Source organism: Myotis yumanensis, unplaced genomic scaffold, assembly GCF_028538775.1.
Source record: "Myotis yumanensis isolate MYYU_CA2020_CCGP unplaced genomic scaffold, mMyoYum1.0.hap1 SCAF_3, whole genome shotgun sequence".
NCBI lineage: Eukaryota > Metazoa > Chordata > Mammalia > Chiroptera > Vespertilionidae > Myotis > Myotis yumanensis.
Window position 1 is genome coordinate 213,512,015 of NW_027223754.1, and position 22,461 is coordinate 213,534,475.

The 22,461-nt window shown below is 65.8% G+C and overlaps 1 protein-coding gene across 2 annotated transcripts in view; it reads right to left on the bottom strand.

Moving 5' to 3' along the window:
• CELSR1 (cadherin EGF LAG seven-pass G-type receptor 1) overlaps positions 1 to 22,461 on the bottom strand; it is a 99,053-nt gene that overhangs the window by 51,626 nt on the left and 24,966 nt on the right. For both annotated transcript variants that reach the window (XM_070411311.1, XM_070411310.1), the window contains exons 2-3: positions 10,375 to 11,013; positions 145 to 367 (exon numbers count right to left, since the gene is read on the bottom strand). In XM_070411311.1, the coding sequence (XP_070267412.1) occupies positions 145 to 367; positions 10,375 to 11,013 (862 nt within the window). The remainder of the gene's footprint in view (positions 1 to 144; positions 368 to 10,374; positions 11,014 to 22,461) is intronic.

The following is a 22,461-nucleotide window of genomic DNA, read 5'->3' on the forward strand; positions in this document are numbered from 1 at the left end:
GGGTACGTCCTGTGGGGGACACATCCCGCGGGGGCACGTCCTGCGGGGGGGACACGTCCTGCGGGGAAACACGTCCTGCGGGGGGGACACGTCCTGTGGGGGACACGTCCTGCGGGGGGGCACGTCCCGCGGGGACACACTCACGTGAGCGAGACGCTGAAGTGGAAGCGCTGCCGGAGGCCCCGGAAGGTGACGAAGGACTGGGGCGGGAAGCTGCGGGCGGTCACCTCGCAGTAGGGCCTCTCGAAGTCGCCGGGCGGACACACGCAGTGGAAGCCGCCGATGAGCAGGTTCACGCAGGTGCCCCCGTTCTTGCACACGCCGTTGGCGCAGCGGCCCGAGCGGACGTTCACCTCGCAGTGGTCACCTGTCGGACAGGACAGGGGACGGGGTCACACGGCCGCCCGAGGAAGGCGCACACCTCCCACCCCGGCCCCGGAAACATGGCCACGGATCCTACAGCCGAGAGAGCCCGACGGCCGAGGCTCCCGGGGGCAGAGCAGGGTCCGTGGCTGTCCCTGTGCCCTCGTCCGAACCACGGCCCCAGCTCCAGGGGGTGATGTAAGGATGGGGACCAGCGGGTTCCCATGAGCACCCCGGAGCGTGTGAGGGAGCTGAGTCACACAGCCCTATCCTGGCCTGCTGAGGTCCCCGCTCTGGCCAGGCAGGGAAATGAGCATTAACCCTTCTCAGCATCGATCTGTTCTGATCGCCCATCACCCATCGCCCCTAACTGCTCACTGCCTGCCTGATCGCCCCTAACCATTCTGCCTGCCTGATCACCCCTAACCATTCTGCCTGCCTGATCGCCCCTAACTGCTCACTGCCTGCCTAATCACCCCTAACCACTCTGCCTGCCTCATCACCCCTAACCACTCTGCCTGCCAGCCTGATTGCCCCTAACTATTCGCCTGCCTGCCTGATCGCCCTTAATTGCCTCTGACTCAGCTCCCGCCGCTGTGGCTTTGTCCGGAAGGATGTCCGGAATGACATCCAGCTGTCCAGTCTAATTAGCATATTGCGCTTTTACTATTATAGATAACTGTTTACCATTGTCCTGGGAGCGCTAAGAAAACCTCCCTTGAGAAAATTCCTGAAGGGCTGAGCCAAAGGACACACACGGTTCCCATTTTGATATTTCTAAGCTGCTGCCCCAAAGACGCACAAACTCACACGCCCTCACCAACACCGGGGCCCCCACGAAACATTCTGCCCTGATGACGTCCGCAGCCCAAAGGCGTCTGTTCGCATGCATTTCTGAGGTGCCGCATCTTTCTGCGTTTCCCTGGCAACCCCATTTCCGATTCTTTGAACTGCCCCACAGTTCCTGTGCTCGTTGCTCTGACTGTCTGACACACGTATCCACTCTCTCCCTGCACTCACACCCTCCTACACACTCTCGGTCACACCTATGTACACACGTACGCAAACCCTCACCCACACACATTCACCCCTCACGCATTCGCACACACACTGACCGCGCTCCTGGCCTCTTCCCCGGGGAGCCGCGGCCTCCCGTTCTCCGTATTAACTCTAAATGCTTAGCTTGAGGCGCTGATGTCCTTCAAACACGTCAAGTTCTCTAATCTCGACTCGAAAACATCTGTGAGATCCAGGAGTGTTTGCTCGGCGTGTCGGGGGCGAGTGCGGTGCTCTGGAATAATACGGCCTCCGTGAAAGGACGGGGTGGGGCGTGCTCCCCCAACCGCGACGGCAAACAAAGGAGGGGGCACAGCCCTTCCCGCGCGCCCCGCCCTGAACCCGCCACCTGGCTCTGGTCCAGAGGGGCCCGCGTTTACCCGGGGGCCCACGAAGCCCACGTTGGGCAGGCCGGGCACTCCCCGCTCACCCACCCTCGGAGCCTGGCCCGTGTGACCTCCACCATGTCCTCTGAAGGGTCACCTGGCACCTGGCACCGTGGCCTCCACCATGTCCTCTGAAGGGTCACCTGGCACCGCGGCCCAGAGAAAGGCCCCCGTGAGCCAGCCCTTCGCGTGTGAAGACCCGGATTTGCCTTTGCTGCGTAGTCCCGGCTTCCAAACGCCATTTTCCGGGGCCGTGGGGAGACCTCGCTCCCCGGACCGCCCCTGTGACCGGAGGGGGGTGAAGGGGGGCCCCTGCTCTCCCGCCTGCAGGTGCCCCCGCTGCCTCTACACCCCAGTGTCCAGTGCAAAGGGCTGAGCGCCTGCAGACCCTGCACCTCAAGTCAGCGGCGGGAGCACCCCGTCTCCGTGGGGCTGCGCCTGTTTTACGACAAAGTATTTATCTGCATCTCCAGTCCCCAGGGCAGTGGTGTCCTGGCTGCTGTTCAAAGCACAACAAACTGTTGGTTTAAAGCAGGGGTCCTCAAACTTTTTAAACAGGGGGCCAGTTCACTGTCCCTCAGACCGTTGGAGGGCTGGACTATAGTTTAAAAAAAAACTATAAACAAATTCCTATGCACACTGCACATATCTTATTTTGAAGTAAAAAACCAAAACGGGAACAAATACAGTATTTGTATTTGCATGTGGCCCGCGGGCCGTGGTTTGAGGACCCCTGGCTTAAAGCAAAGAAGCGAATTCTCTCTCAATCTGCAGCCAGGAGTGGGCGGGGCCAGGCTCCCTGGGCAGCCTCCAGGGCGGGTCCCTCCTGCCCCTCCCAGCCCCTGGGGCACCAGCCCTCCTGGGGTCACGGCTGCATCACTGAGGCCTCTGCTGGGTCCTCACACTGAATCTCCAACCACCCTCTCCTCTCCCTCAGGAGGACTCCAACCACTGGGTTGTGGGATGATTTCATCGTGAGAGGCTGAACGAATTACGCCTGTAAAGACCCTACTTTCAAAAGAGGTCACGTTCTGAGGTTCTGGACACAGATTTGGGGAGACATCGCTCAACCCACTCCTGCGGCCTCTGTGCTTGTCCTAAAGTACATCGTGGTTCGTGTGGGCGTCTGCGAACTCTGTGACCTGAGGCGAAGCAGCACTGAGCCTGCGGGGCGCGCACCGGGCCTGGGGTCCCCACCAGGCGCTGGGCTCTCTGCCCTGGGAGGCTCTGCCCCACCCTTTCCGCTGGGCCAGGCCTGGGCCCCACAGCCCATCACCCACCCACTTCTCCCCTCGCTGCCTCCTCTGCAGCCCAGACCTCAAGCCTGACCTTCCCCTCACCAAACCTGCTCCCGTGGGGACCCCACCTGGGGGGGAAGGCCCACCACCTGCCCAGGGTGGAAGCCAGGAGTCCCAGGGCCCCGCCCACTGCCCTTCTCCCTTCACCCACCAGTGCCATCCCAGAGCCCGGGTCACCCATCTGCACGGCCACCCGCACCTGCGTTACCCTCTGCGCAACCACACACCCTCCTCAGGGGCCCGGCACCCACGCCAGCTGCCCCCCGCCTTCCACACCCACAGGCTCACCAGTAATGGGGAGAGGCTGGACAGGATGCTGCCCCAGCCACACCCTGGCTCAGGATCCAGCCTCTGCCTCTGGGCCTGGCCCTCCGCCACCTGCCCAGCCCGTACCCACGCGCCCACCTTGCACACGGGCCACAAGGTCTGCCGGGCATTTGGGGACCCCACAGGCTAACGAGGGAGGCCCTGCACACGCTCAGTGGGTCATCACCAGCATCAATGACAGCCAGTGGGACCACCTCCCGGCCGGCCGCCCGCACGGCACCCGGGGTGGCTTCCCTGCCCACCAGCCGGACGGGCCCAGGTGCCCGGGACAGACTCTGATCAGCCAGAACCGCCCCTCTGCAGTGCCAGTCCCAGCTCCTGGGCCACGCAGGGGGAGCAACTGTCCCTGTACGTGTCTCCCAGACTCTGGGGCGGGGCATGGTCTGGCTGGGCCCAGCCCAGGGCGATGGAGCACTCAGTGACTGCCTAATGGGCACCCCCCACCCCCCCCCGTCGGGCCTCGAGGGGCGCCGGGGAGCGCCCAGCACCCAGCGGGTCCTCGCCAGCGCCTGTGAGATGAGGTCACACGGGCCAGGATTCCCCCAATTCCAAGCCAGTGACGAACGCGGGCAAAGTTATAACAGCGACACAATGCGTGCGCTTGATGCAGAGCGGGAATGTGCTGACGCAACGGATGAAGAATCTGCACCCAACACGCCCTTTTCAGAAAGGGTGAGAACTCAGCACTCGGGTTCCAGGTGAGCTGGGTCGCCCAGAGCGGTCCTCCCCTCTGGTTCCAGAACCTTCCTTCAGGCCCGGGGGCCCCCGGGGGCCGGGGGGGGGGGGGGCCTGAGCAGGGTCTCCTGCAGAGTCCACGCTGGGGCTCCCCGCGGCACCCACCCCGCTTTGTCTAAGCTATACAGTAACCCAACTATGTTTTCCTTCCGTGTGATATTTTACACGGCGCTAGCAAGTCCCGACAGCCCGCATGGGGGGTGGGGGAGGTGGGGGCAGGGAGGCGCGGATTTATAGCCGGCGCCCATTTCCATGGCGGGCACTACCCCCCTTCCCCCTCCCCCCTCCTCACCACCACCGCTGCCCTCACTCCCACCACCATCCCGGGCCCGGCCAGGTTCAAGCTGCTGTGGGCGTCACTGAGCACGGAGTTGGAAAGAGATGGGATACGATAGCTTGTTATTCTTTTTTCTTATTGACTTCACAGAGGAAGGGAGAGGGAGAGAGAGATAGAAAGAAATACCAGTGATGAGAGAGAACCATGGATCAGCTGCCTCCTGCACGCCCCCCACTGGGGATCGAGCCCACAATCCGGCCTGTGCCCTGATCGGGAATCGAACCCTGACCTCCTGGTTCATAGGCCGATGCTCAGCCCCTGAGCCACGCCGGCCGGGCCAGCTTGTCATTCCTGGAGCCATCCGGCCTTGGGAAAATCGGGTCACGTCTGGGGCACCCATATCCGTAGCTGTTGTGTGGCTCTCAGGAGACACTAGTTTAAGGAAATACATGTCCTCAGAGGTGCGTGCTGCCAGGGTTTAACGCAATCTTTTCTCGGGACCCTCGTTTTCTAAACACACGTGGGCTTCTCCTCACGTCCGGGATCTGCTTGGAGGCCAAAGCTTGCCCGGAGTCATGCTCAGCCTGGAGGAAAACCCCTGCAGGAACCCCCCTCCCCATTACGGCAGGCCCCACCCCCACCCGGATCCGGTTCACCCGGGCAAGCCGATAGCCTCGCTGAATAATGCAGCCGCCCCCCCCCCGCCCCCACCCCCGCCCTGGGGATGACAGACAGGCCTGCAAAGACAGAGCCCCCACAGAAAATGTGACCCCCCAAAAAACACTCTCAACTACAAAACCTCAGCTCCCAGGAGCCAGGGCCCCAAGGCCTCCCAGTCCCCCTCACTGCTGCCTGTCCCACACCCGCTTGGCGCTGGGGGTGAGGGGCCCTGCCCGACTGCCCAGGGGCCCCAGGCCACAATGTCAGGGCCGCAGACCCTCAGTTTTAGGAGCTGAGTCCCCGGGGAAGACCCCACTCCCATCCCCACCCCGGGGCTCACCTGCGGGGCTCACCTGCAGGCACCTCTGAGAGCGGGCGCTATGGAGCACAGGGCCCAGCCCCCTATTCTCCCAGCCCGATCCTCCCAGCGCCCGGTGCGGGAACTCTTACACACCCCACCTTAGAGACCAGGAAGCAGGCCGCACAGCGTATAAAACCCCCATGTTTTGTTTATAAAAAAAGAAAAGTCTCTATAGATCAGGGAAGTGGGATGGACGCGCAGTGCTGGGCAGCCTGGAGCTGGGCTGGCAGGAGCGCGTGTGGGAGGTGGAGACAGGACAAGAGAGAGGAGGGGTGGGGGGGGGTACGGCCAGGCGGAGACCCCGGGCCAAGACCCCGGACTAGCAGAGCTGGGACGGCCAGGGAGGGACAGCCGGGCAGGGGGAGGGGCAGGTTTGACGCCTCATCTCTTCCAGTAAAGACCTCGCCTTCCAGTCGGAATAACAGCCAAGGGCTTCGAACTAGAAACGCTCCCTTCCCGAAGGCGCGAGGCAGAAAGGCGGGAGCGGCCTGCGGTCCGGGTAGAAGCAGAGCTCAGGACAGCAGAGGACAGAGTTTCCCCAGCTGGACGGCCCTCCCTGACGGCAGGAGTTCCGTTTCCTGCCCTGGAAAACGAGCTCCCGGAGACAGGAGCTGCCTCGCGGAGCACCTGGCTCCGGGCCTCCACTGTGATTCCCGGTGATCCCCCGACTTCCGAGCCTGGAGGCCCCCCAATGGGGGGGGTGCTCCCCAGCCCCGCCCCTCCCCCAGGCCCTCACACCTCTCCTCTCCCTTTGTTTGCCTTTCTCACCTCCTGGTGAGGGCTCTGCCCTGAGCCTCCTCCATGCCCCGGCCCCCCCCCCCCCCCCCGAACCCCCACCTGCACCGCCCCCAGCCCCACCCTGCACCGCCCCCCTGCGGGCTTGTCCTGGGCTGGGCCTTCTCACGGTGACTTCATTCTTGTCTTTGGAGCAAATTCCCAGAACCCCAGACACACCCATTTTTTTAAAAATAAAAATAAAAATGCATCCCAGCAGGAAAGAAAGGCAGACTCCGTGTACCTGCGGTTTGGCTGTTTGGACAGGAGTCAGCCACACACCTGGGGGCGGAACCCGCGCCCGAGTCAGCCGTGCATGCGGCCTCCGGTGCTCCCAGCCCAGCCCCAGCCCCACTGGGCCTTTCCTCCCAGGAAAGGGCGCCCCCCACCCTCATGCTCACTGGGGGAGGGGGGGTGCAGAAAATAGCCCGAAGAGACCGTCCCCGGCTTCCGGACCTGGGAGGATTGGGGGGCGGGAAAGACAGCCTCGGGCAGCAGGAAGACTGCCAGGTGCACCCCGAGGCGGGCGGGCGGCCCCACCGCGTTATCGGTCGGGGAACCGTGCCAACCCTCACAGGGCAACGTGTCCAGACGCAGCCGGAATGCTCGCTCGCACCTCCATCATCCACGCGAGCCGCGGCCCAGCCTCCGGGTTCAAACCCCTTCCTGCGGCGGGAGGCCAGTTCCCCGGAAAGAGCACGCAGGCTCGCCTTCCTCTCACACCCTCACACCAGCCCTCCCTCCGCCCCAGCGCCCAGGTCCGGCCACGCTCGGGAGAGCGACCAGGAGACACCGTCCACCACACAGGGCAGGGCTCCGGGGCGCTGACAGGACAACTGGGACCCTGGAGGTCCCCACTGTGCCTCCAGAGAACACACATCGGGGACGGCCAGCCCCCTGGGTGCCAATGGCCAAGGCCTCACTCATTCCGGCCGTGGATGTGTACATAGTGCCAAGTGGGTGCGGGCCCGGACGGAGCCCCCGGATGCCCACCTCCTCCTCCCTGAGGCCTGAGGACAGGTGACCTCACCCTGGGGGTGCTTCCCAGGCCTGTTCCTTAGGGACCCGGACCTGGGCGTGTCCTGGGTTGCTGGGGCCCGAGGTAGTGACCAGGGTCCTCGGGAGAGGGAGGGGGCGAGTGGGCGCAGGTGCTGGGACGGCGGAAGCCGAGGACGAGTGAGGTGAGGATGGGGCTGCGAGCCAAGGCGTGCCGGTGGGGGCCTCCCGAAGCTGGAAGGAGAGAACCTCCCCCAGTGCCTCCAGGGGGAGGGGGGGGGGGCGGCAAGGGAGTAACTGTGCTGTTCATGCCCCTGCTGGGGGCTCTGTCACAGCAGCCGCAGGACAGGCAGGAGGGGTGAACAGGCCGCCCGTCCCTGCTCTCCTGGGCCCGTGGCCTGGCTCCGGCTGCAGAACCAGCCGCCTCCCACACTGGACGCCGAGAGCCTGGCCGGCCACGGGGCCTGTCTCCCCTCCCACATGTAGGGGGACGTCACCAGAAGGTTTTGATGGCAAAAGGCATGTCTTTGGGCCCGGCCAGCATGGCTCAGTGGTTGAGCGTTGACCCATGAACCTGGAGGTCATGGTTTGATTCCCGGTCAGGGCACAGGTCCGGGTTGTGGGCTCGATCCCTAACGGGGGGCGTGCAGGAGGCAGCCGGTCCATGATTCTCTCTCAGCATTGATGTCTCTCTCTCTCCCTCTCCCTTCCCCTGACTCTCTGACACCAATAAAAATATTTTTAAAAAACAGTAATAAACGGGACCTTGGGCCAGGACTCCTCGGGCCTCTCCGCGGCCCCCGTGGACGGGGACAGGCGTGCTCTCCTGCGCCGGCCTCCCCGCCAGCGTCTGTGTCAGCAGCACAGGAAGCCGCCTGAGCGCCAGGCCGGCTCGCTTACCGGGAGCCGTAACAAAAGCCGGGCGACGACAGCGCCGCTTTCACCGGGAAGAAATGAACTCCATTATCTCCACGCAGGAGCGCGGGCTTCAAAGGGGAGGAAGCGGGAGGAAGGGACGGTGCCGGCCGCCGGCCCGAGCCGCCTGTCTGCAGGGAAACGCAGGGTCACCTTAGAGCCCGAGACGGCCAGAGGCCCCGGCCGGCCCGGCCCGCGTTTCCGGGCGATCCTGGCGATGACACGCGGGGCCGGCTCCCAGCCATTATTTTTCTAGAAATGACTCTTGTGATGAAAACAAAATTTGAGAACTTGGGACGTTTTCAACAGGTCAGCCCCTCCTGGGCAGGGCCCCAGGGCCCCGGGTCCCTCGTGGCCTCGCTTACCCTGGGCCTCTCGAACCCCGGCCTGCTGCTGCGGCCCATGAGGCCGGGCTGGGCTACTCGACCGCATCAGACCCCAGCCTAGGCTTCCGCCGAGTGTGGGGGTGCTGGAGGGGTCCCCCCACCAGGTCCCCGCTGACACGTCTCGCCCAGGGAAAGGGCCCATCACACAGCAACCCCGGGGGCCCACCGAGGGGGCAGGGGCAGGGATGGCGTGTGCACTGGCCGGGCTCACAGCAGGGACTCAGTGAAGACTCACAGAGTGAGTGAGCGGTCACTCCCGGGAGGGTAGCGGGCCTTTCCTGGGGGGCGTGGGGCCACAGCACCTGGACAGAGGCCAAGAGGCCAGCCCCACGCCATGAAGCAGGAAGGAGAGGGAGGGACAGACACCTCCCGCATGGGGACCCCTTCGGAGCACAGTGCCACTAAGACTCGGGGGCCAGGGGGTCCAGGTCACCTGGGCAGAACCGGAGCCCCTCCCACCCCGAGAACTCAGGAGGGAGGAAGAGGCCGGGGTCGCCCACCAGGAGCCCCCGTGCAGCCAGCTCAGGATCAGCACCCGGTGAGTGAGATGGGGCAGAGCCTTCCGGACCTGGGAGGACAGGACAGCTGGCCACCACCGGGCGGGGAGGGGGGACACGGGGCAGGCAACCGAGGGCCTCTGCCGCCGCTTGGCCGCTCCCACCGAGGGTGACCACGCAGGTGCAGAGGCGGCAGGCCGGGCGCACAGCCCTCCCCGCGGCGTCTCCTCCTGCCTGGCTGGGGCGCCAGGCCAGCCGCCCACAGCGTCACTCTCTCTTCCTGCTCGGAAACGCCCGCTAATCCTGAGCTGTCTCACTCGGTAAACCCGGGCCGTGTCCGCCCCGCAGGCCCCGAGTCCACAGCTGTTTATACCGAACACATGAGCTCGCACAGCAGAGCTCTGCGTCCGGGTGGATGCAGCCCCCCCGGTCCCGCCCGCTCTCCACAGACAGCCCGTGGGGCCGCAGACTGGTTCTGCCAGCGCCGTCACTATGTGCCGGAGGCCAGCCCAGAGCAGGGCCACCTCTCCTCACGGCCTGTGGCGGGCTCTGTGGCTGCAATGGCCGCGTGGGCTGCTGCTGGAGCGGTCCCACGTCTGAGTCAGGGCGCCCGGAGCGGAGGGCGTGCTCCCGGCAGAGCGCCTGAGTCATCGCCACAGAGACCATGAGGTGTGGAAGCAGGGCCCTCCTTCCAGGCCCGGGACTGACGGCTCCCGCTTTCCACCCAGGCTCATCGCTCACGGCCACCATCCGCCCGCCGCTCACGGCCACCCATCACCTGGCACAGCCAAGGGCTCTGAATGGAAGCCACTGCCCAGGAGCCCCGAGGCCTGCGGTGTCTCCGAGGGGACGCTGCTCCTAGGAGGGTGACTGACGTTGCGGCCAATCGGGACCTCAGAGCTCGAGTCAGGAAGTCATTGCAAGGTTCCCGGGCCGAACCCCCGCCCAGCATCCATCTGTCTCCGCAGGAGGAAGGCGGACAGAAGGAACCCCAGAAACCCCAGAACGTGGGGGCTGGGAGCCCAGCACAGGTGCCGGCCCCCCACGGCCCGCAACCCCTGTGCCCCCGGGACGCACCCCCGGCCCCCATGGCCCGCACCCCCTACAGCCCCGGGACGCACCCCCTGCCCTCACGGCCCGCACCTCTTGTGCCCCCGGGACGCACCCCCGGCCCCCATGGCCTGCACCCCCTGCATCCCCGGGACACACCCCCTGCACCCCGGGACGCACCCCCGGCCCCCAGGGCCCGCATCCCCTGCACCCCCGGGACGCACCCCCTGCACCCCCAGAACACACCCCCTGTGCCCCCGGGACGCACCCCAGCCCCCGGGACGCACACCTACCCGTGAAGTCCTCCTGGCACTCGCAGGTGTAGCCGCCCTCGCGGCTGCGGCAGCGCCCGTGGGCGCCGCAGGGGCTGGAGTAGCAGAGGTCCACCTCGGTCTCACAGTAGTCGCCCGTGAAGCCGGGCGGGCAGCGGCAGCGCAGCCCGTTGACGGGGTGGATGGGCCGGAAGAGCACGGACGAGGAGGCGATGAAGGGCGCCGAGGAGTCGAAGCGCAGCACGGACACGCACTTCATGTAGTTCTCGCAGGGCTCGCGCAGGCAGATGTTGTCGTCAAAGGGCAGCACGCGCTGCGTGGACACGGCGGTCAGCAGCGTGCGGTTCAGGTAGATCTGCTCCTGCAGGTCCTCCGAGGGGAAGAAGCGGCCGCGGCCGCCGCCGGGCAGCAGGGCGGAGAAGGTCACGTTCAGGATGCGGGCGCTGACGTCCGTGTCGTTCTGGACGTTGAAGACGAAGACGTCGTCCTTGCTGGTGGACAGCACGGCGGCCACGCCCTCCACGAAGCGGGCCAGCAGCGGGGACAGGAACTGCTCCTGCGACATGTCCTCCAGGCGGACGGTGATGCTGTTGGTCAGCATGTCGTCCGTGATGATGGTCACCCGCAGGGTGCAGAGCGCCGTGACGCTGTGGACGCCGTCTGCGGACACAAGGGGGCAGGTCACGCGATGCCCGTGGTGCCCAGCCCCGCCCGCGACCCCCTCCTCTCCCTCCACCCTCCGCGTCCGAGCGCTCAGCCCACCACGTCTGTCTGGCTCAGAAGCCCCCAGGGAACCTCCCCCACCGCTCGGCAGGGCGCCCCACGACCACCAGGATTCAGCCCCTCTCTACCTCTGAAACCCCGCCCCCCCCCCGCTTTGCTCCAGACGCAAGGGGACCCTGAGCCCCAGTTTTATGCCTCTGCACCTGTTCCAACCGCCAGGAGCCCCCTCCGGCCCCACCCAGGCCCTGTGGTGAAGGCTGCTCTCCCCTGCTCATCGCTGGGCCCCGCACAGGACGTGCTCAGCGATGCAGCTCTAGACACCCGCGCACCAGGCCACCCCACCTCAGCCACACGGCGAACACGTCGCAGAACAAGGCTCTTAGGGTTCTGAGACAGAAAGGGCAGGACCCTGGGGGTACAGAGCTGAGCAACCATCGGTCTGAGCCCAGACTCAGAGGAGCTGTCCCAGGGCTGGTCCCAGGGGCTCCCCGTGAAGGCGATGGGCCCCCGAGGCACGGCCACCCGCCCAGCGGGCCTCCCCCGCCTCCCAGGCCCCCTCGACTGTGCCGAGGGACCCGGGAAAGCCGGGCAAAGCCACATCCTCTGACTCTCAGACTCAGTGTCCCCGCAGCCTGATCCGCCCCCTTCCCCTCCCTCAACGTGGCTCCCTGCCCGGCCCCCCCGTTTCCATGGTGAAAAGCCCCCCCACACACACACTTGCAGCACAAAACCTGTGCAGACAATGGGAAATGGAACGGCTCCAAAGTCACAGCACGCTCGGTGCGCCGTGTGGCCGCCCAGCGAACCAGAGGGTCCGGCCGGTTCGGGGGAACCGTGAGGAGCACGGAGACACGGGGACACTTCCTGGGGGGAACACAGCCCGCTCCCACCCCGACCCCGGGCTCCTGGGCGGGTGCCGGGCGCTCCGCCACCAGCTCATCTCGGCCCCCGGAGCCCGGCGGTCTGCGTGACCTCGGCACCGGGAGGCGCTCGAGGACAGTATCACACCCAGGGGCCCACACAGCAAGGGCAGGACGTGGACAGCCCAGACCCCCTCTGCAGCTCATGCAAAGGGCCATGGTGACCGCGGGTAAGTGATGAGGAAGTGAACGAAGGCAAAAGAAAATGGCAAAGCACACGGGGCGGACAGACCTCCTTCCTCCCCGCACGAGGGCCACTCCCCGACAAGAGGGAGCATGCGTTCCCCTCCCTGGGATGTGGGCTGGACGGCAACTGCCTCAGTTTCCCTCCACTGCGGCCCTCACACGGCGGAGCCCAGCCGTCGTCCCTCGTGGCCCCGAAGGCACCCAGAATCGGACCCACGCTGCTCACCCCACCTCATGGTCCTACAGGGTCTGCCCTGTCACCTCCCCCGCCCCCCCCCCCGTCCCCTCCTCCTGCCCCAGGGCCTTTGCACGCCTGTCCTGTGCTAGGAGCTCTGCCTTCCGTGCCCCACGGCCATCCAGGTCTCAGCTCACTGCCCCTCAGCACAGGGCCTGCTTGCACAACCCCTCACACTCTGCCACACCCCTACTTTAATCCCCTGATTTTATTCTTATTTGTTCATATCTGTCTCCCCCACCCCACCCCCCGCGGGCCCATGAGGACTGGGAACCTGCAGGTCTTGTTCCCGCCCAACGCGTCTCGTCCAGAACAGTTCCTGGCACTCGGAGCTGCTGGATAAACATTCGTGAAGGGGGAGGCGTGAGGCGGGAGGCGTGAAGGGGGTACGGGGGAGGGGGGGCAGGTAAGAATGAGTTCCAGTGGCTTCTCTTTAACCCGAGACTGACATTTGCACAAACAGCATCAGAGACTCCATTTTCCGAGTGAGCTATTTCTTGTGGGTGTTTCTTTTCTTCTTTGATTTTCTGTGCCCAGGCCCATCTGCTGCCACAGGACACAGGGCCGTTCCCGTCTGCTTCCGGGTGGCGGGGGTTATGAAACACGCCGCTCACCTTAAACCACACGAGGACATGACCCGGCCCAAGACGCGAAGGTTCTTAAAAGGTGCTGAGTTTTAGCTCCAAGCCCAGCGGGTCCCAGGTGCTTGGGCTGCCCTGCCCCCCGGGTGGGGTGGGGTGGGGTGGGGGTGCTCGGACCCTCCCGCAGGCAGCCAGCGGGGCACAGCGCAGGGGACGCGCAGGAAGACACGCCACGGGGCAGGGACACCCTTCACTCAGGGACAGAGCGACTGACCAGGAACGAGCACGGACTGAACTCCGGTGGATGCTGGGAAACAAGGCAGGCACCTGCCCGTCACCACCGACCCCCCAACACCATGGACCGTCCCGGGCACCCAGCTCCCGGAGACAATGGATCTGCTTCGTATGTGTCGCCCAGGCTGGACGGCTGAGCCACTGACCTGAGCCACAGTGGGGGGGACAGAACGGATGGCAGGGCGTGGCTGTGGGGCACTGACGGCGAACCCAGAGGGTGCACTTGCGGGAGGTCTGCACCCGTGGGAGGCCGTGCACCTGTGGGAGGCGTGCACCCGTGGGAGGGATGCACCCGTGGGAGGGATGCACCCGTGGGAGGGATGCACCCGTGGGAGCCATGCACCCGTGGGAGGCCATGCACCCGTGGGAGGCCGTGCACCTGTGGGAGGCCATGCACCCGTGGGAGGCCGTGCACCTGTGGGAGGCCGTGCACCCGTGGGAGGGATGCACCTGCGGGAGGGATGCACCTGTGGGAGGGATGCACCCGTGGGAGGGATGCACCCGTGGGAGGGATGCACCCGTGGGAGGCCGTGCACCCGTGGGAGGAATGCACCCGTGGGAGCAATGCACCTGTGGGAGGCTGTGCACCCGTGGGAGGGATGTACCCGTGGGAGCCGTGCACCCGTGGGAGGCCATGTACCTGTGGGAGGCCGTGCACCTGTGGGAGGGATGCACCCGTGGGAGGGATGCACCCGTGGGAGGCTGTGCACCTGTGGGAGGGATGCACCTGTGGGAGGGATGCACCCGTGGGAGCCGTGCACCCGTGGGAGGCCGTGCACCTGTGGGAGGCCGTGCACCTGTGGGAGGGATGCACCTGTGGGAGGCCGTGCACCCGAGGGAGCCGTGCACCCGTGGGAGGCCGTGCACCTGTGGGAACCGTGCACCTGTGAGAGCCGTGCACCGTGGGAGCCATGCACCTGTGGGAGCCGTGCACCGTGGGAGCCGTGCACCCGTGGGAGGGATGCACCCGTGGGAGCCGTGCACCCGTGGGAGGGATGCACCCGTGGGAGCCGTGCACCCGTGGGAGGCCGTGCACCTGTGGGAACCGTGCACCTGTGAGAGCCGTGCACCGTGGGAGTCGTGCACCTGTGGGAGCCGTGCACCCGTGGGAGCCGTGCACCGTGGGAGCCGTGCACCCGTGGGAGCCGTGCACCGTGGGAGCCATGCACCTGTGGGAGGGATGCACCTGTGGGAGGCCGTGCACCCGTGGGAGCCATGCACCTGTGGGAGGGATGCACCTGTGGGAGGTCGTGCACCTGTGGGAGCCATGCACCGTGGGAGCCGTGCAACCGTGGGAGGGATGCACCCGTGTGAGCCGTGCACCAGTGGGAGGGATGCACCTGTGGGAGGCTGTGCACCTGCAGAAGGCGCAGGTGGTCACGCAGGGCGGCACCTGTCTGGCCTCTGACTGGTGACAGGATCCCATTGTCCACTATCACATCCCCCGTGGAGGGCCCAGCCCTGGGACGCCGGGGGCAGAGGCCACATGGGTCTTCAGGGAGCCAGGGGCCCGCAGGATGGGGCAGAGCTGCATCTGCGAGATGCGGTGCCCGGATGCCCAGGAGGCAGCGGGAGGGTCTCCGAGGAGCGGGGAGCTCGTCCCACAAGTGGAGGAAACACCTTCCTGCAGGCCTGGCGGGTCAGAGGTCAATGGGAGGCGGGGCAGGGCCCGGGGCTCCGTGACAAAGCACCACAGACTGGGCGTAAACATCATCCTGTCGGTCTGGGGGCCGGAGGCCGACCGGGCGTTGGCAGGGCTGGCTCCACCGGGGGCTCCGGTCCCGCCTCTCTCCCGGCGCCCGATGTCACGGGCGATCCTCGTGTCCTTGGCTTGTCCACACACCCCTCCAATCGCTGCCTCCTCGTCCCGCGGCCGCCCCTGTGTGCCTGTGTCCAAACTCCTGGACTGGACTTGTTTGACGCTCGACCCCCACGCTCGCCAGCGGTGCCTCTGAAGCCGTCTCTGGGAGCCCCTGGAGACGAGGGTCCCGAACTTCTGGTGCCTCAGTTTCCTCGCCAGCTAACCCAGGACCACAGGACTCGGCCCGAGTCCCAGGGGGGCACAGCCCGCACGGGTCCTCCTCCTGCTTCCCCTCCAGCCCAGGGAGGGGCCGAGCAGGGTCTTCTGGCGACAGGGACGGGGCCCAGAGAGGCTCGGGGCTGGGCCGGGACACAGCCTGGGGTCCCAGGAGGCCCGCAGCCCCGTCCACCCTGCGCTTCACCCAGGCTCCCAGAGACAATTAACTCGGAGGCTTAATGGGGAGCCGGGGTTTCTAATACCAGTAATTTGTAGCTGATTAAGAGCAAGAGCTACACAAAGGCGCTGGAACCGCCCAGTGCTGCTTCCTCTGCCTCCAGGTGACTAAACACAACTGCGCACCCACCGAGCACCCACCCAGCACCCAGCACCCAGCACCGAGCCACCACCCATCACCCAGCCACCACCCAGCCACCACCCAGCACCCAGCACCCACCCAGCACCCAGCACCCACTCACCGCCCAGCACCCACCCAGCACCCAGCACCCACTCACCGCCCAGCACCCATCACCCAGCCACCACCCAGCACCCAGCACCCACCCAGCACCCAGCACCCAGCACCCACCCAGCACCCACTCACCGCCCAGCACCCACCCACCGGCTGCAGGAGAAATCAGACGTTCAGGCTGCCAAACCCTGACAGGCCTGGAGGTAGGGCCGAGGCCTGAATAGCCAAGTGGTAGGGGGAGGAGGAGCCGGAGGAGGACCAGCTGCCGGGGTGGGACCTGGCCGGGGACCTGGCCCCCCACACCTGCCTGCCGGGTGCGCGGCCCCTCGCAGGGGACAGGCTGTCCCTCCAGCCCAGCTCAGTCCCCAGCAGCCACCACTGCAGCCTTCGCCTTCCTCAAGGGACAGAGGGCACAGCATCTCTTGGGGACCAGGAGACACCCTCCTGACCCGCCCGTGTCTCCCCACTCGGGGCCCGAGCTCCCTCCAGAATCACTGCAGCGACACCTCTTTTGAAACAAATGCCGCTGAGAGGCTGGTGAGGCCCCTGATCCTGGGGGCTTGGCATCTCAACTCGGGGGTCAGGGGGGCGGGGGGCTGACCTCACACGTGAGGCCCCGGGCAGTGCCCGCAGCATCCCTGAGGCCCTCGGAGACCCTGGGCGGAGCCCTCAGTGACCTCACCCACACGCTGCCGGGCGAGGGGCAGCACCCGGCGGGCCCCCCAGCATCCAAGGGGGACCACCGCCCACCCGTCACCCCTGTTCCTCCAGAGACCCCTCCCTGCGATTGCGTGAAGAGCCGGCGAATCATTCTTTTGGGGAAAAGATCAAATATTGGCCCAGACGTCTATTAATTTGCAACGTATGTGGCGAGAACAGAGAAGTAGAGGTGTTCCTTTTCTTCCTGGTTAAATATTTGCTAAGAAAATTCCAATCCCACGTCTCAAGAGCCCGAGCCAGCAGGACACTGTGGGGGAGGGGGTTTCGATGGTAAACCAGGCCTCCCGCAGCCGCAGCAGAGAAACCTCAGCCACGGAGAACGCGCTCCGCGCCCTGGTCCTCCGCAGGCGCCTGCCACACGCTTGTCTGTGGCTGAGCCCCATTCCCTCCTTTCGCCTCGGGCTCCCCACCTCCAGATGGGGGCTCAGCTCCCGTATTCAGGGGGGACAGAAACGTTGGCCTCGGCGAGGGTCTAGCGGAGACCAGCTCTCCACCCTCACGTTGCCCTGCGGGCCCTTCCTGGGCCTGTGTTAGCGGCCCCCTCCTCCTGCCCCGAAATTAATGAGCTGCAGGCTATTGAGAGGTGGGCGAGCGAAGACTCAAGACGGCTCAGAACTGCACTTGGACGGGGCGAGGCCCGAGCGGCAGCGTCCGCCTGGCTCTGTCCGGGGCTGGACGGGAGGGGCACCTCCAGTGAAGCCGAGTGCCCCCCGGCTGGCCGACACCTTCCCTTCACAGCACCCGGGCGAGCGGCTCCAAACCGCCGAGGGGCAGGGGCTGCGCCTCCCACACAGGCGGTCGGTGCCGCCCAGGTCTGCCCAGTGCGCACGCCGGCCCGGGCAGTGCTGTCGGGTCAGCGGAATGGGCTGGACCGGAGCGGTCAGCGCCGCCCACGGGCAGATGGAGAAACGGAACCACGTCCCGCCTTCGGGAGCCACGGTGGGTTTCCTCAGAGACACACTTCACGGCCCCTCTGCTCCCTCTCAATCCCTTTCCCAAGTCACACCAGGGCTCACCAGGACACAGTCCCGGGATGTTCGCTGGGATGCGTCCTGGCCCGACGCCACCCCACCCCTGACCGGTCAGCCCGTTCCCTGAAGGCAGCCGGGTCTCCCCTCTGCTCCCCACCCTGCAGGCCACCCGGCTCCCAGGAGGGAGTCCCCACTGAGCACCTACTGTGTGCACGGCCAGGACCTCCTGCCCGCCCTTCCTCCATGTAACGCCCCTCACACCACAGACACACACACTCGCACATTCACACCCACCCACATACACACACCCACATACACTCACATATATGTGCATATGCTTACATTCACACACACACTCATATACTCACACACGCACACTCGTGTGCACGCACACACCCCTCCGAGCTCCCGAAGGAGAACTCCGGCTCCCAGCGCCCGCAGCGCCCTGCCTGGGTCTGCACAGATGGAAGAGATGAATCTAATATCAGATATCGTGCTATTAAGCGATTAAGAGACGACTTAACAGGAACAAATTGGAGTTCCTTCCGCGCGCCCCAAGGCCCTGGGAGGACGCAGGTCCCGGGACACCCGCTGACGACAGTTCCCGCTCATCCCGGGAGGGCGGTGTGTGCGATGGGTCCTTTAAACATCCAAACCTGCCGCTCAGCTCCTCCAGCCAATGAGCACTGTCATCCCCCCCTCCCTCAGCACACGCACAGCCCTCGGCCGGCCCAGACCAGGAGACTGGGACCCAGTCCTGCCCTCCTGGGTCCTAAGCTGGTGGGCGAGGGCCATGGTGTGAACTGTCCTGGGGGAGGGGCCAGGGTGCTGATGGAGGTGTGGGGGAGGGGCACCCAGGGTGCTGATGGGAGGTGTGGGGGCGGGGCGCCCAGGGTGCTGATGGGAGGTGTGGGGGAGGGGCCAGGGGGCTGATGGGAGGTGTGGGGGAGGGGCCAGGGTGCTGATGGAGGTGTGGGGGAGGGGCCAGGGTGCTGATGGGAGGTGTGGGGGAGGGGCCAGGGTGCTGATGGAGGTGTGGGGGAGGGGCCAGGGTGCTGATGGGAGGTGTGGGGGAGGGGCCAGGGTGCTGATGGAGGTGTGGGGGAGGGGCCAGGGTGCTGATGGGAGGTGTGGGGGAGGGGCACCCAGGGTGCTGATGGGAGGTGTGGGGGGGGGGCGCCCAGGGTGCTGATGGGAGGTGTGGGGGAGGGGCACCCAGGGTGCTGATGGGAGGTGTGGGGGAGGGGCGCCCGGGGTGTTGATGGGAGGTGTGGGGAGGGGCGCCCAGGGGGCTGATGGGAGGTGTGGGGGAGGGGCCATGGTGCTGATGGGAGGTGTGGGGGAGGGGCGCCCAGGGTGCTGATGGGAGGTGTGGGGAGGGGCCAGGGTGCTGATGGAGGTGGGTCGGGCACTGCCTGGAGCCTGAGCTGCAGGAGGAGAGCACTCCGGGCAGAAGAGCAGCTGGTGGAGGTTTGTGGTCAGCAGTGCTCAGGGCTGGACCCGGCCCTGTCCCCCAGGCCCCGTCCTCCCTGTGGATACGGGGACCTGGGAGGTGTGGCTGCCGAGCCTCCTGGGCAGCAGGGAGGAAACCGGTGCGTGGGCACCCGTGAGTTGGGAGTGCACGTGTGTGTGTGTGCATGTGTGTGCGTGTGTGTGCGTGTGTGCGCTCACGGGGCCTGCATGTGTGTGTGTGAGTGTGTGCACACGGGCCTGCATGTGTGTGTGTGAGTGTGTGCACCGGGGCCTGCGTGTGTGTGTGTGTGTGTGTGAGTGTGTGCACGGGGGGCCTGCGTGTGTGTGAGTGTGCACCAGGCCTGCGTGTGTGTGTGTGCACACGGGCCTGCATGTGTGTGTGTGTGAGTGTGTGCACTGGGGCCTACGTGTGTGAGTGTGTGCACCAGGCCTGTGTGTGTGCACGGGCCTGCATGTGTGTGTGTGAGTGTGTGCACCGGGGTCTGCGTGTGTGTGTGCGTGTGTGTGTGCACACGGGCTTGTGAGGGGGGAGTGTGGCTTTAACACCCGAGGCCCCACTCCAGGCCGGCACCTGAGAAGGCAGGAGGGCGGAGGCCCGCCTGGCACCAGGGAGGGGCCCAGGGCACCCACATGCCTCGCTGAGGACTGAGGGGACACATGCCTCCCCGGCCCACAGGGACGTGTCCAGGAGCTGTGCCCCTGCCCTGCGCACACCCCTCAGCAGCGGGCAGCGGGGTCACGGTGGCAGGCGGGACAGACCGGCTCGGGCCACCAGACGTGCCCGGAGCCGCCATGGCGGCCGCTGCTGCTCTGCTCACGGGACTCGGTGCTGGGCAGGGACCTTCTCCATTTGCGACCAGCCTTACGAGGCCTCCGGGCTTTCCTTAGCTCGGAGCTGTCAGCCAATAGGTTGCTGTGGCCCCGTCCCTCCAGCTGTCACCACCCAAAGTGCCAGCCGCCATCATCTGGGGCCACTGCTTCCCGGCCCCGTGGGGGGGGGGGCGTGTGAGGGCGTTGTGAGAAGGCACGTGTCACCGCGGCCAGCTTTGCCATGGCTCCTGCTCGGGGCAGAGCCCAACCTCGCTCACCCGTCCCCGTCCCCACCCCCGAGGGCTAATGAGGCGGAGGAAGGAGGCCAAGTCTGGTGCCCAGGCCTCTGCAGACTCCCCGACCTCAGCCACATCCGGCCAGGCCGCTGCGGCCACGGAGCCAGCGCTGGACAGGGCATGCTCCTCTCCCGCTCTGACAGCGGCTGCAGGCGCCCGGAGCACCCGCGCCCGCCCTCTGTGGCCGCCAGGTTCCGGGGACAGCAGTTCCCAGGCCCAGAGGTGCAGACCCCGGCCCCGCTGCCGGCCCAGCCCCCGGCCGGGGAAAGCCACGGGGAGCAGCCGAGGGAGCCGCCCGAGGACCGCGCCCCCAGAGCCCATGGGGTGCGTGCTGGGTCCTGGGAGCCCAGAGAACCCAGACTCACAGGCCCGCACCCTCCTTTGCGGCTGACGGACAGGAGCCGGGAAGCGATCGCCCAAGCTCCCCTGGGGCCCGGCCCGAAACCCGACCCGCGCCTCCGCCTCCGCCCCCGTTCGCCCTCTAAACGTCTAAACGTTTCATGTCACCGTGAGAGACAAGCCACAGGCGCTCGCGCCCGTGCACGCCGCGGCCATGCCTCCCCCAGAAAGCCCCTCTGAAAGGGCGGAAGTGACTGGCAGAGGGGATGCCTGTGGCCCCCCTTGGCCTGCAGGTGTGTGTGCAGGTGGGGAGGGGTTCACTTTTAAAACAATCGAAACATCTACACCCAACGCCTGCAGACGCTGCCCCGCCCTCCTTGGCAAGGCAGGTCCCGTGTCCCCCCTCCTCATCGCCCGTCCACCCTGCAGCCCCCCCTCATCCTCAAGGTCCCGGCCAGTGGTTTCACTTCCCTAGTTTTATAGGCCAGGCCCCGAGGGCCAGAGGCTCAGCAACTAGCCCACGGCCACTCGGCCGGTTAACGACACGGGGAAATGCAAGCCCACGTCTGCCCAGGCGCTCGGCGCCCGCTGCCCTTCACGCAGGGGCTCGCTCTCTGCGCCCCCCCCCCCCCCCCCCGGCAGGGGACACAGCAGCACCGAGTGAAACCCAGGCCCGCACCTTCCCAAGCCGGTCGCTGCCCCTAGCACCGTGGACGGTCACGGAAGGACACTGAGCAGCATCCGCGGGCTCCACCGCAGCCGGAAGCACCCGCCCTCGCTCCCTCACTGCGACGCTGCCTGCCCGACAGCACCTAACGTCGGGGGTGGGGGGGCCTGAAATCACCCCATGTGAGAACCACTGTATCACACAAACCTGCGATGTTTTTGTTTGTCTTTTGTTTTGTTTTTTTAATTTATATTTATATTGATTTCAGAGAGGAAGGGAGAGGGAAACACCAATGATGAGAGAGAATCATGGATCGGCTGCCTCCTGCACGCCCCACCCGGGGAATGGAGCCCGCCACCCGGGCATGTGCCCTGACCGGGCGGGAATCGAACTGTGACCTCCTGGTTCATAGGTCGACGCTCAACCACTGAGCCACCCTGGCCGGGATGGAAGGTTTTTTTGAAGTTCTTATAAACTGGCAAACAGGAGAAAGATTAAGTCATTTATTCTCTTTAACACATGCAGGCACTGAGGCAGGCCGAGTGAAAGCTCCACAGGGACCCACCGTCCTGACACCAGGCTGGACCGCTTGGAGGCAGGAGGGAGGGGGAGCTGGGCCACAGGGTCCACGGTGGCCAACCCGGACGTCCACCCAGGGCCACGTCCCAGGCTCAGGCAGGCCCAGGGCACAGCGTCCCTCCTCGTCCCAGGAGCAAAGCTGCCAGCATGCCGGGCGCTGTGACGGACAGATGTCCCTGCCCACAGGCCAGTCTTGGTTCAGAACAGATGTCCCACTTCTCGTTATAAAATTTAAAACAGGGTGGCTGTCAGTGGCCTTAGTTACATGTTTGTGAATTCTTTACGTAAAGACGCTGGTTTGGCTCAGTGGATAGTGCGTTGGCCGGCGGACTGAAGGGTCCCGGGTTGGACTCCGGTCAAGGGCATGTACCTCGGGCGCAGGCTCCTCCCCAGCCTGGGCCCGGGTCTGGGTGTGTATAGGAGGCAACCAATCGATGTGTCTCTCTCCCTTCGATGTTTCTCTCTGTCTCTCCCTCTCCCACTCTCTCTAAAAATCAACGGGAAAATATCCCCGGGTGAGGATTCACCACAACAGAAAGAGCCACGGCGAGCAGAGGCCATTGCGCCCGGAACACCAGCCCCGATGTAACCCCCAGTGCCGGCCCCGGCCCTGGCGCCACCGCGGGCGGGAGTCACCGCTCCACCTCTCCCCCGTGGACCTGACCCTCGGTGTTCAAGGCCCAAGACTTGTGCTGCTCCTACCCTGAGTGTACGTCCTTGAGATTAGAAATAGCTCGTGGCAGACGTGAGATGAAACGGTAGACAGAATAAACACGGAGAACATTACAAATTCCTCAGAGCGGGTGGGGCGGAGTATCTAAGAAAACA